General features: G+C 39.6%; 1 protein-coding gene across 8 annotated transcripts in view; it reads left to right on the top strand.

Annotated features, from left to right (window-relative positions):
• Positions 1–13,712, top strand: part of SH3RF2 (SH3 domain containing ring finger 2) — a 170,250-nt gene that overhangs the window by 67,579 nt on the left and 88,959 nt on the right. For 6 of the 8 annotated variants that reach the window (XM_069102677.1, XM_069102676.1, XM_069102678.1 and 3 more), the window contains exon 4: positions 13,369–13,464. The exons of the other annotated variants lie outside the window; for them this stretch is intronic. In XM_069102677.1, coding sequence (XP_068958778.1) covers positions 13,369–13,464 — 96 coding nt within the window. The remainder of the gene's footprint in view (positions 1–13,368; positions 13,465–13,712) is intronic. 8 annotated transcript variants of the gene reach the window in all.

Below are 13,712 nucleotides of genomic sequence, written 5' to 3'. Positions count from 1 at the left end.
ATGTGCACTGCAAAGAAGTAGAAGAAAACAGTAGAATGGGAAAGATAAGAGATGCTTCAAGAAAATAAGAGATATCAAGGGAATGTTTCATGTAGAAATGGGCATGATAAAAGACAAAAATGAAGGAACTTAACCAAGGCTAAAGAGATTACGAATAAGTCGCAAGAATATACAGAACTATACAAGATCTTACCACCACCTATAACCACAATGGTGTGCTTACTGATCTAGAGCCAGACATGGCATTGCTAACAATAAGGCTAGTGGAGGTGACAGAATTCCAGTTGAGCTATTTAGAATCCAAAAAGGTGATGCTGTTAAAGTGTTGCACTCTAAATATGCCAATAAATTTGGAAAACTCAACAGTGGCCACTGGAGCAGAAAAGGTTAGTGTATGTCCCAGTCCTAAAGAAGGGCAATGCCAAAGAATGTTCAAATTAACAAACAGTTACACTCATTTCACATATCAGTAAGACTGTGCTTAAGATGCTATAGTCTAGGCTTCAGCAGTATATCAGTATCTGAGAATTACCAGAAGAGTTAGGATGGTTTTTAAAGAGGAAAGGAACTAGAGACCAAATTGCCAATATTCGCAGGCTTATGGAGAAAACAAAGGAGCTCCAGTAAAATATTTACTTGTGCTTCATTGACTACAATAAAGCTTTTGACTGTGTAAATCACAATGAAGTGTAGCAAGTTCTCAAAGAGATGGGAGTACCATGTCATCTTGTTTATTTCCTGTATTCAGACTAAGAAGCAACAGTTAAAACTGAATGTAGAGTAACTGATCGGTTTAAAAAAAAGAAGTACAACTCTGTATATTGTCATCTTATTTACTCAACTTATATGCAGAGTATATCATGTGAAATGCCAGGCTGGATGAATGAAAAGCTGGAATTAAGATTACTAGGGGAAATAACAATCTCAGATATGCAGAAAATACCATTCTGATGGCAGAAAGTAAAGAATAATTAAGAAGCTTTTTTATAAGGGTAAAAGAGGAGAGTGTAAAAACTGACTTGAATCTTAACATCAAAAAAACTAAGATCATAGCAACTGGTCCAATCACTTCCTGTCCAATAGAGGGAGAAGAAATGGAAGTAATGTCAGATTTTATATTCTCGGGCTCAGAGATCATTACAGATGGTGGCCACAGCCATGAAATTAAAAGACTCTTGCTCTTTGGAAGGAAAGCTATAACAAATCTGGACAGCATAATATAAAGCAGAAATATCAGCTTGCCAACAAAGGTCAGTATAGTCAAAGCTATGGTTTTTCCAATAGCAAAGCATGACTGTGAGAGATGGGACTATAAGGAAAGCTGAGTGATAAAGAATCCATGATTTCTAATTGTGGTGCTGGAGAAACCTTTTTAAAATTAATTATAGTTTTTAACATTCCTTTCCACAAGATTTTTGGTTCTAAATTTTCTCCTCCTCAAGATGACATGCAATCTGATATAGGCTCTACATATACATTCATATTAAACATATTTCCATATTAGTCATGTTGTAAAGAAGAATTAGAGCCAATGGGAGGAGCCAAGAGAAAGAAGGAAAAAAAGAGCAAATAGTTTGCTTCTGTCTGCATTCAGACTCCATAGTTCTCTTTCTGGATGTGTATAGATAGCATTTTCTATCATGAGTCTTTCAGGGTTGTCTTAGATCTGTGCATTGCTGAAAAGAGCTAAATCTATCAAAGTTAGTCATGTGGCAATGTTGCTTTTACTGTGTACAATGTTTGGAGAAGATTTTTGAGAGTCCCTTGGACAACAAGAAAATCAAATCAGTCAAAATTTAAAGAAATTAAATCAGATTATTCATCGGAAGGTCAAATACTGAGCCTGAAGCTTAAATACTTTGGCCACATGATGAGAAGATGGGACTTATTGGAAAAGACCCTAATGTTGGGAAAGATTGAAGGTAAAAGGAAAAGCATACAACAAAGGATGAAATAGTGCCATGGAAGCAACTAGCATAAACTTGGACTGACTTCAGGAGATAGTGGAGGATAGAGGAGCCTGGAATACTGTGGTCCATGGGGTCACAAAGTGTCAGACTGCTTGAACAATAAAAATCAGTGAAGGGATAGGATTAGTGCCCCAGCCCAGCTCCTTCCTTGTTACAGTATCATAGGGAGATGGAATCAGTGAACCTAGGCTGGCTGCCCACATACCCAAAGTTAGAACAAGACTTTTGTTTGTTTGTTTAATGGGACCACTCATACTGACTTTGCACAGCCCCAATGGAGGATTTTCAAGGCTGGCCTCACTCAGCCATCTGTGGAAGACCTAAAGAAAAAGGAGAAATGGTGGACAGGGAAACTTTTCTGCATTTCTGTATTACATTAAAACAGGTTCTATTTAGATGTACAACAAAATGTGATAACCTTGTGATTCAGTCATGCAGTTTAGTACAGCCACCTCACTGTTAAGATGGACATCATTCAAGGACAATTCAACTGCAGAAATTATAGTGTCACTCCTGATTGACACCTAACACAGTAGTGCCCCAAAGTTAGAGCTAGGAATAAAGAAGACCTGAGTCCAAATCTTGACTCTGGAGGTGTGATCCCAGAGAAGTCAAGTAATCTCTTTAAGCCTCGGTCTCTTTATCTATCCAATGTGTGTGTGGAAGAAGTAGGAGGTAGGGGGGCTAAGGAATTGGATTTGATGACCTCTAAGGTCCTCTCCCAAGCTAAATCTATGAACCTAAGTGCCTTCCAGAGGCCAATCTCCAGGGGAATCCTGAGGTAGTAGAAATTTAACGTATTTGCTATGGAGAGGGGGCTGAAGACAATATGGAGTTCCATTACATCGTGAATTCAGAGCTACCAGTTAGGTGAATAATCACTAAGGCACCAAATAGCTTCAGTCTTATTCCAGTTGTCCATTTAAATTCCCTCCAGGCTTGGGGTGGGTCAGGCAGCCTCTGCCTAGACACAATAATCTCTGCCATTTGCCCCATAGCTCCATAGTTATAACCAGAGCTTGTGATTATCTTTCCTTAAAGGAAAGATGCTTTGCTGCAGAAGAAGTTTGCTTTACCAAGAGTAGCAAGCAAGGCAGGTCCTTAGGTAGAAAAGGCAAAGCCTGGCAGTGTGGCTGCCTTCACTGGGGAAAAGAAAATGAAATGAAATAAAATAAAATCATATTTTGTTTTCCTAGTTGGCAGACTGTACCTATACCTCTGTTATCACTAACTTCATTTAGGAGAGGTTGAAAAATGAGGCACACCAGAAAACTATACATCCATAAACACCAAGGGGATAATTGATGTAGGCTGAGCAAAGAAAAAATAGGACATCTTACAGGCCAGAAAGCATCTATTAATCACCTGTTGTACACAAGACTCTGGGACTACAAAGACAAAATGAAAAACTTCCCCTGTCTTCAGACACTTCCAAATATTACTGGAGATGCCGCATATAAACAACTAAATATATATATGATAATTTGAAGAAGGAGGAGACAGTGTCATCAACAAAGGATATTAGGAAAGGCTTTCCAATGGATGTGGCCCATAAGCTAAGCCTGCAAGGAAGCAAGGGATTCTAAAATGAAGAGGTGAGGAAGTGTGTTCCAGGCAATGGCTCTGGAGGGCTTTGGGATGGGGGTAAGGGGGAGGGACAGTTTGTGCAAAAGGCCCTTAGATAGGAGATTAGAATGCTGAGTTGGGAAAATTGCAGGAAGGCAGATTTGCTTAGAATTAAAATGTTTGAAGGGGAAGAAAGCATAATAATCCTAGAAGTGTAGTTGATGGTTAAGTAGTGAGAAGCTTTCAGTACCAAGTCCGTATTTTATCCTAGGAGTGGTAGGGAGCCACTAAAAATTCCTACAGAACAGGGGAGAGGACTAAACCAGACTTGAGCCTTAAGAAAGTTATGTTAACCGTTTCTCGTGGAAAATGGATTGAAGAGAAGAGAAGGAAACAAGCATTTGTTAAAGTACCTACTGTCTACCCGGCACTGTGCCAAGCCTTTACAATCTGATGTTCACAAACAACCCTGGGAGGTGGGTATTATTATTATCTCCATTTACAGTTGAGGAAACTGAGGCAGACACAGTGCCAGGCATTGTGATAAGCACTGAGGATACAAATACAATAAAATCAAAGACAGTCCCTTCCCTCAAGAAGTTATTATATGACAATTATAAATACACAAATTAATTTCAAAGGATGCATGAGGGAGAACTCTATCTGAAAGAATTGATAAATAGAAGTATATAAGAATGATTTTATATATGGGTGTGTATATGTATACATATTTGTGTCTAATAGTAGCCATCTCTAGGGCAGGAGAGAAAAAAGAAATTTACATGATAATTTTATTATATATTTAAAAGGAATAGCAAGTAGTATATAATAGATTTACAATTTCATGTGCAATCATTGTTTTTATTACACTATTATTGAAATGCTTGTTTTATCACATAAATTAAAAATAAAATAAAACAAAAGCTTACAGTCTAATGGGGGAAAACAACACACAAAAGAAAGCTGAAAAGGGGGGAAGAGGAGGAAGGTACCTAGGATAGAGACATGATGGAGAAGTCTAAAATCATTGTAGCTCATAGGAAATGGGGAGAAGACTGTGCTGAGTCCCATCCTTAAATAGATGCCATGGAGCCCATGGCCCTGTCCTTTATTCAGAGAATCCAGTCAGAGGAGCAGAGGGTACTAATAAGAAACCAGTACTGAGGCAGTTTCATTCGTGCAGGCTAATGAGATTTCCCAGTGATGAGGTTAAATGACTTGACCAGGGTCACTCAACTGATACATGACTAAGATTATGTTTGAACTCGGGTCTTCTTGACTCTCGACCCAGCTACTGCATTTATCGAGCCACCTAACTGCCTTCCAGTTAGGCTGTTAGTAATAATTCAGGCAGGAGGTGGTGAGAGCCTGAATGAGGGTACTGGCCCCGGGAGGGCAGATGGATGTGAGAAATATTGTGGCGGTAATATCTAAAAGTGTTGGCAATTGGTTATGGTAGGGAGGAGAGGGAAGACTGTAGGGTGACACTTCAAGGGTGACTAGAAGAATAGTAGTACCCACAATAGAAACCAAAACATTTGAAGGATATGTACATTTCATGGGGGAAGACAGCAAGTTCCATTGTGATTATGTTGAATTTAAGATGCTTGTAGAACAGTCAGATTTAAATGTCCAATAAACATTTGATACTGTGAACTTGACTGAGGTTCAGGGGAGAGTAGACCTGGATACACAAATCTGGGAGTTATTTCATAGGGATGGTAACTGGACCCAAAAGAGGTGATGAGATAACTGAAAAAATTATGGAGAGAAAAGGAAGAGGGTCCTGGACAAAGCTTTGGGGGATACCCATGGTGAGGGATGATAATCTAACAAAGAAGAAGGCAGCATCAGACTGGTAGTGAGGAGAGCCTGAATAGAGCAGTATCATGAACATCCACTGATAGGAGAATATCTAGGGAGAAGGAATGACTAACAGTGTCAAAAGCCACTGAGACACCAAGAAGGATGAGGACTGAAACAATAGGCAATGAAGAGATCATAGTCAATCTTGCAGAAGTTTCAGTTGAGCAGGGAGCTCGGAAGCCAGATTGGCACCATTGAAAAGTGAATGAGAGGAGAGAAAGTGGAGCTGGGGAGTGTAAATGGTTTCTTCCTAAGTATTTGTTTGTGAAAAAGAAAGAAGTGTAGAACGATAGCTTGAGGGTGAGCTCCAATGAAAGCTTTTTAAAGATGGGACATATCTGAGGGCGACTGAGAAGTCAGCAGTGGATAGAGAGGACAAGAGACAGATTTTGAGTCTTAGAAGTTCACTTGGATTTCCGTTGCTGGACTGAACTGTGGATCCTTTCATCCTCTTTAAGGCATTTTCACTAGCATCAATCTGTGCTCAGTCCCTTTATAAACAAGGCTCTTTTGTCTCCATCATTAGGATGGGCACCTAGCCCATAAGTTCATTTTTCATTGCTCCCTCTTCTGTGTGTTTGAAGCCATATGGTTTTATTTCTTCTTGCTTTTGTTTTCCTTTGTTAAATACTAACATGTTGCCCATAACTTTCAAAGGAAGGCCCATCACTCTAATGCTGCCAACTCTATTGTGTCTCCCAAGGGAACTCAGAGCCAATACAATGTAACTTAAGCCTAAAATAAAACCTATCTATGTAAGTAGAAATTTCAGTCTATATCCTAATCATTCACATCTATATAACTTTGTAGTTATAAAGCACTTCACTTAATACATCTCTCATTTGATCCTACCAGTCCTTTGAAGTAAGTAGTATAAATATTATCTGTATCTTACAGATGAGGAAACTGAGACTCAGTAAAGTGAAATGTTTTACCTAAGAGCCCACGGCAGGTAGGTGGCAAAGTCAGGATTTGAGTTTAGGTCTTTTAACTCCAAGTTCAACATTCTTTTTACTATATTAGGCTGCATCTCTAAATAATACACCAAAATGTCTGTCTGTAAATCGGACTGATCGCCAGCTACTATTTGCATGAAACTAATAGCATTTCTCCTAAGCCTCTGTCATCTCTACTCCTTATATCTGTTAACAGCTACAAATTATTCATATTTAATACACACATATTAACCCCTCTGCTCCCACTGCACCTGGGGCCATCACTAGTCATCTTCACCTATATCTTGCTACTGGCTTCCAATAACTCTGGAGGAGAGAGTGAGACCGATGACTTTGCACAGCTATGCCTCACTTAATCCAATTCACTTGCAAGTCAAGACATCACCTACCTGATGTCACCTCTTTGAGAATGAAGGATGAACATCAGTCAATTAGCCCCTCCCTTCTTGAAAGCCAAGGGTGTCTTAATTTGCGTATCTCCAGAACCAGCACAGAGACTAGAATGTAACAGATAATTAAATACCTGTTTGAATTTAATTGAAAAACATTGTCAGTACACACTGAAATTCAGGGAACATCTAAATTTTCATATACACAAAGGTACAGACATTATACCACTTATATTAGAAACATAGATTACCTCACCAAAACATATTAGTCAATGAAGGGTATCAGGAAAGGCTTCCTGAAGTATGTGGCCCATAAACTCATATACACCCATACTACAACCCCTCCCCTTCCTAATCATACACACGCTATCAAAAAATTAGGCAACTAGGTGGACTGCAGGATTGGATGAGTGGGAGGGAGTGAGTACATGAATAGAGAGAGGTGAGAGAAGGAAGATACTGGGTCAAAAGAAGTAGAAAGTAGATGAGCCAGGAGAATACAGGGTACTTATAAAAATCGAGGGATCGGCAGAGAATTCCTAAGGAAAGAACAAATTGTTTCCCCAGGGCTCATGCTCACCTCTATCATTTGTGGCAGCTGTACTGCACAGAGAACCATGGAAAGTCATGTAGCAGAGGTGATTGGGAGAATAGAGTTGCTGGGTCATCCCAGCAAGCCCTCTAGGTCTTAGCAAGGGGCTGGAGTGCATGGTGGCAATAATGCAAGGGGTGTGAGATTTTTAGAGTAAAGAAGACCTGCATTCAAATCATGCCTTCAATGCCAGTTATGTGACCCTGGGCAAGTCCCTTACCTTCTCTGTGCTTCAGTTTCTTCATCTGTAAAATGAGATTAGACTAGATAGCCTCTAAGATCTCTTCTGGTTCTAAAACATTTTTCTCAGTGATTTTCATTGAAAGTATTTTTGCTGGACAAATTTCTATCAGTTTGCAAATGATAGCTATTTCACACAAAAATGGAATACCTCCCTATAAGGGATTTAACTTTTATTATGTTCATTCCCCAAACTTTCACATTCATTCAGAAAAATAAAAATGTGAGTTATTTCCCTTGGGTTTTTGTGCCTTTTTTCCCTCCTTTGCCAAATGCCTTTGAATAGATCAAACAAAACTAGACTAAACAGGAATCTTGCCTCCATTTGAACTTAGTGACTCAGAAAAGGTAGTTTGTTTGGTCATTTTATTCCCACATTAGTGGAAACTAGTTTTCCTCTTCATAGGCCTAAGATCTGATAACTTCCTTGTACTTTCTATTTGGAAATTGTGGGTTTCCTGGCATTTCAATGCCAATTTCCTGGTTTCTCTAAGATGCCAAAGGTGAGCTGTGCTGGGCCTTAAATTTGCAACTAGATTCTTTCATAAAGTCTTTCCCTAATGTACCTCGTCCTACCATTCCTCAGGTGCAGGGACTATTTTATCTCTGTAGCCTCAGCCTCATACAATATGAACTGTGTGACCCTGGGCAGTTTACTTAACCTCTCTGTGCACCAACTTCCTCATCTGTCAAATGAAGGACTTGAACTTGAATGACCTCTGAGGTCCCCTGTAGCTTTATATCTATGATCTTATGATCTTACGGTCTTAGTATTGTAGAATTAGAGCTGGAAGTTACCTTATTTCTTTTTTTTTTCCTTTGGAGAGGGAAAGGCAAGGCAATTGGGGTTAAGTGAGTTGCCTAAGGTCACACAGCTAGTTAAGTGTCAAATGTCTGAGTCCAGATTTGCACTCAGGTCCTCCTGACTTCAGGGCCAGTGCTCTATTCACTGCAACACCTAGCTGCCCTTTTAAAAATTTCTTTTGCTTGGGGCAGCTAGGTGGTGCAGTCAATAGAGCACAAGACCTGGCATCAAGAGGATCTGAGTTCAAATACGGCCTCAGACACTTAACACTTACTAGGCATGTGACCTTGGGCAAGTCACTTAACCCCAATTTCCCTGCCTACCCCTTCCATAAAAAGCAAAAAAAAAAAATTCTTTTTTTTTTTTTGGAAGGTACCTTAGACACCTTCTAATACAAGCCCTCCAGTTGATAGGTGAGGAGGCTGGGGCATAGAAGATTAAGTCTCTTGTCCAGAGTCCCATAGCTAGTAATGTCAGAGGCAGGACATGAACTATATAGTCTTTCAGACTATAGAACTGTCTCTGCTATACCAAGCTATCTCTTAAATGCTTGTTTGATTGAATGAATTAACGCTGAGTTCTCAAAGGTTATTCTAGGTGATTACTAGCTCTGACAAGTTCATACAACCTAGAAAAACTTAAATACATGCCTGGTGCTGGCCCTTGTGTCTCTTCTATTCCCATATTAGCACAGAGAGGCTGGATGAGGTCAGTTGTCTGTGGAGCAGCCTAGGTAAGTTTAAAGAGGCTAGACAGTAGGTGATGAAATTTTTGTGACCACAAATAACTCATGAAGATATGTACTAAGGCACAGAAAAATAATAATCTGCCTGAGCTGAGGGAGTACTGTTCTCTTTGATGAAATCACAGGGTTAATTCATTTGTTTGTTTTTTAAAGTACAAAAGTAAGTACAATAAAACTTGACTTTGAGAAAGGGTCAAGGTACCTACACATAGGAGACCAGGAAAAGTGCCCCCCCCCACACACACACACACAAAGTTCTCAGAACTGTCAGAGAATTGGTATTCAGCTTCTCTCCAAAAAAGCACAAATAGTGCAAATTACCCCCGACCCCACACTGCTATTCCACCAAGACATTTCATCTCTCAGCTATGGGCATTTTCTCTGACTATCCCCTGGACAGCTTGGAATGCTCTGCCTCCTCATCTCTGCCTCCTGGTCTCTCTGGCTTCCTTTAAGTCCCAAGTCAAATCCCACCTTCCACAGGAATCCTTTCCTGACCACTCAGTTCTAGTGCCTTCCCCTGTTAATTATTTCTTACTTGTCCTTTTTGTACATATTTGTTTACTTGTTGTGTGCTCCATTAGATGGTGAGTTTCTTGAGGGCAGGGGCTATAATTTTGCCTTTTTTTGGTATCATCAGTGCTTAGCACATAATAGGAACTTAATAAATATGTATCGACTAACTGACTTGACTAGGCAAATGCTAAGTTATTCTCCAGTCTAGAAAACATCCATACTTCAAAATATCTTCATTTTCTATATATTCTATTTCTACCCCAAGGGCAAACAGAAAAGAAGGCCATGTTAGTTTTTGGGTCCTTCCCACCTCCCCTATCGGCACTCATTTCTTTCCTCTTTGTAAGAATAAAACTATGATGGTTTAATGACAGACAGCAAGTGGGGTTGATATTTGGGAGCAGGAAAACCTGCTTTGATTGGTCCTTAAATCATACCATATAGAAAGCCACTTATGATACTTGGATGAATGAGAGAGAGAAGAAAGGAGGGAGGGAACAAAGGAAGGAAGGAGGGAAGGAAGAAAAAGGAAAGAAGGAAGGAAAGAATGAAGGAAGGAAGGAAGGAAGGAAGGAAGGAAGGAAGGAAGGAAGGAAGGAAGGAAGGAAGGAAGGAAGGAAGGAAGGAAGGAAGGAAGGAAGGAAGGAAGAAAAAGGGAAGAAGGAAGGAAGGAAATGAGAGAGAATTCCTTTAGTGCTTACTAAATTTCACTGGATCAGGCACTGTTCTAAGTACTAGAGATACAAATAAAAAGCAAGCAAGACAGTTCGAGAGATAACATGGTAATGGGAGAAGACAACACATAAAAGGCGACTGAGGAGGCAGGGAGAATGGAGCATGTGTGGTAGCCTGGCTGTGCAGACTGGGTACTGGAGGGGTCTGGTTCCTGACAAGATAAGGTGAAAACTCACCTCTCAGAGCCAGACATCCTAGGGGTGGAATTCAAGTCTCAGAGGGGTGGAGAGGGAATGAGGTTGATGCCAGAAAACAAGCAAAATGACACCATATAATAGTCTTACTTTGTGTCTATCTGTGCTGGAATTGGAGTACAAAGAACTTAGCAACTCATGGTTCTCAAGTTAAGGATGTTTGAGTCCCAATTCCTTCACTTGTAAAGTGTGTGACCATAGGTAAGCCTCAGTTTTCTTGTCTGGAAAATGGAGATAAGACCATTTGTACTATTCACCTCACAGGGTTGTTGTGAGGAGAATGCTTTCTTTGCAAACCTTAAAGTACTGTACCAATATGTGCTATGATTGTTATCGTTTTTGGCAGGCAGCATAGTCTGGTGAGGGCAGCTAAGTGGCACAGTAGACAAAGAGCTGGGCTTAGAATCAGGAAGACTCATCTTCATCAGTTCAAATCTAGCCTCAGACACTTATTTCCTGTGACCTTGGGCAAGTCACTTAACCCTGTTTGCCTTAATTTCTCATCTGTAAAATGGGCTGGAGAAGGAAATGGCAAACCACTCCAGTACCTTTGCCAAGAAACCCCCAAATGAGGTCACAAAGAGTTGGACACAACTAAATGACTGAACAACAACAACCTAGCCTAGTGAATAGAACAGATATCCCGTTGCATACACACACACACACATACACATACATGCAGGGAGCATGGAATATTTTACCTGTTAGATTCATAGATAAGGGAAGAATTTATGACCAAACAAGTGATAGGGAACATTACTGGATATAAAATGGATAATTTTGATTACATCAAATTTAAAATATTTTGTACAAACAAAACCAGTGCAGCCAAAATTAGAAAGAAAACAGGAAACTGAGAATTTTAGTATAAAAATCCTTCTTTTTCTCCAGCGCCCTACATATAGTATGACTTTCACTAATTTCTATCCATATGAGTAACCTTTCCAGGATAGACATGGCCCAGCCTAGATCTTCTCTAGGCTTCTTGTCCCAATAAAGTGAGATAGTTGGAACATAGCTTCATAGTTTCTTCTAGCACTAACATTGTTATGTTCTAACACTCTATATTTATATTCTAAAATCTCATTTCCAGTTCTGAAATTCTATGTTTATTTCTCTACCAACAAATGTACAAAATTTCATATATAACGTTTGCACATACATATATAAAATAATAACAACGTGGGTGGAAAGATTAAACTAGGAGAGTGTTGAAACTGTGACATAAGACAAATTTGGTGTCAGTGAAAACATCACATTTAGGCTCACAGATACTTCAGTACCCTGTGAAGGGGAAGAAAGAAGTTAGTTGTTGGTGGGGGGGAACTCTGAAAAAAAAAAAACAGAAATAGAGGAGTAGGCAGTGATCACTAGAGCCAAATTTTGCATAGAAGTCAAAGGACTGGAGACTTGAAGACTGTCAGATTTGGTGATTATGAGGAAACTTACTGATCTCTGAGTGAGCAGTTCCGTCAGAGGGATGGAAGTCAAAACTATATTGCCAAAGGTTGCAGAAAGATCAGGTGATAAGTGAGTGGATTTGTAGACACCTTTTAAAAAAAAAATCTCTAGAAGATGAGAGGAGATAAAGGATAGTATCTGAATGAAGGGAATTTTTGTTTGTTTCTTTATTTTTGTTTTGAATTAGAAAGACCTGGATGCATTTGTAGATACAGTAGATGGAAAGGATCCAGTGATGGGGAAGAGGCTCCTGTTTGGATTGCTTCATTGATTTCTTTTTGTTGGCTTTAAGTCCCACAAGACAATGTAGTGTCCTGTGTCATGATGCAGTCAGCAAAATGTCATCTTTTAACAGGAACTGGGGACCTCCCTGTCTATGTGGAATTCCTCTTTCCTTTCCACTATATATAGTATGAACACCCGTGGGTGAGCATATGTCTCCATGCTTTGCATTTTATTTGCTATTTATAACAAAAGAATTGGTAACCAAGTTACCTTTGTGGTTTTATCTATCAAAGAATCTTGTATGATCTTACCAAGGGAAGACCTTGTTGGGCCAGACTTCACTCTCTCAGATCAAGTACTTTTTAGGTAGTGAACAAAAAGTAACATCTTGGATTCTGCATGACACCTAGACATTTGTGTGACTCTGAAGATGTGGTCTGCTATGGAAAACCATTCACAAAAAAACCCAAAACAACTCCCTGTTCTCTTTGGATATTTTCATAAAGATTTTATAGAGATGAGAAATTAAGTATATGGTTCAATGGTTATTAATCTTGTTTATCTTTGTTGGGTAACAATAGCTTCTGCATCTAGGAATGTTCTGGTTTGTTGGGTTTTGTTTTTTGTCATCTGTACTGTAAGATACTTCCCTGAGAGCATTTTGAATCATTGCCTCTGGCTCAAACTTCTTCTCTTTCATATTTGGCCAGGTCCAGCCCCAAGTCCTGAGTTCATTTTCTTCTGTGCCATTTCCACTTCCATTCCCTGAGTCATTCCCAAGTTTCTGCCAACCCCTAAGCAAAATACATAATAGCTCCAGGTCATTTTCTTAGGATTTGATTTGATTTGATCCTAACCTTAAGAAAGGAAGCGGCTCTCTTATATGTATGTAGGTGTGGAGAAAGGGGTAGGGAGAGTAATACATCTACTCTAAAGCTGGCTGAGTGTTTGTTAAATGAACAACCAAATATTGTGTGGGCACGTCTGTGAAGAGTTTGAAATTCCTTTTATTTAACAGCTGGAAATCAAAGTGAGCCCACATTAAATAATCTGTCACTCGTCCAAGACTGGGAGATAATGTGGAGGATGAAACTTTTCTTTCTTTCAGGATGATATTATCACCGTGATTAGCCGGGTTGATGAGAATTGGGCGGAAGGCAAATTAGGTGATAAAGTCGGCATCTTCCCCATCTTGTTTGTAGAGGTAAGTGATGCAGAAGCCAAATCTAAGTAAGCCCATGAAACTGCTAAGTAATTTGCATAGGACCTCATGTTAACCCTCTCCAGGAGCAGAGATGCCAAAGTGAGACCTCTTATTTAGATTGAGAGCTAGAGGTAATGAAAACAGACCATTCATTCAACACCAATTTATTAAGAATGTGCTATGTCAAGAATGAAAGGCAGCATAGTGTGATAGATAGCCAACCTTAAAGTCAAGGAGCCCTGGGTTTG

The sequence above is a fragment of the Petaurus breviceps genome, unplaced genomic scaffold, assembly GCF_028583685.1.
Source record: "Petaurus breviceps papuanus isolate PSGF00001 unplaced genomic scaffold, PetGlider_PUasm1.0 551, whole genome shotgun sequence".
In the NCBI taxonomy this organism is placed as follows: Eukaryota; Metazoa; Chordata; class Mammalia; order Diprotodontia; family Petauridae; genus Petaurus; species Petaurus breviceps.
Note: the sequence above shows the minus strand (reverse complement) of the source record. Positions and strands in the feature narration are given on the sequence as shown.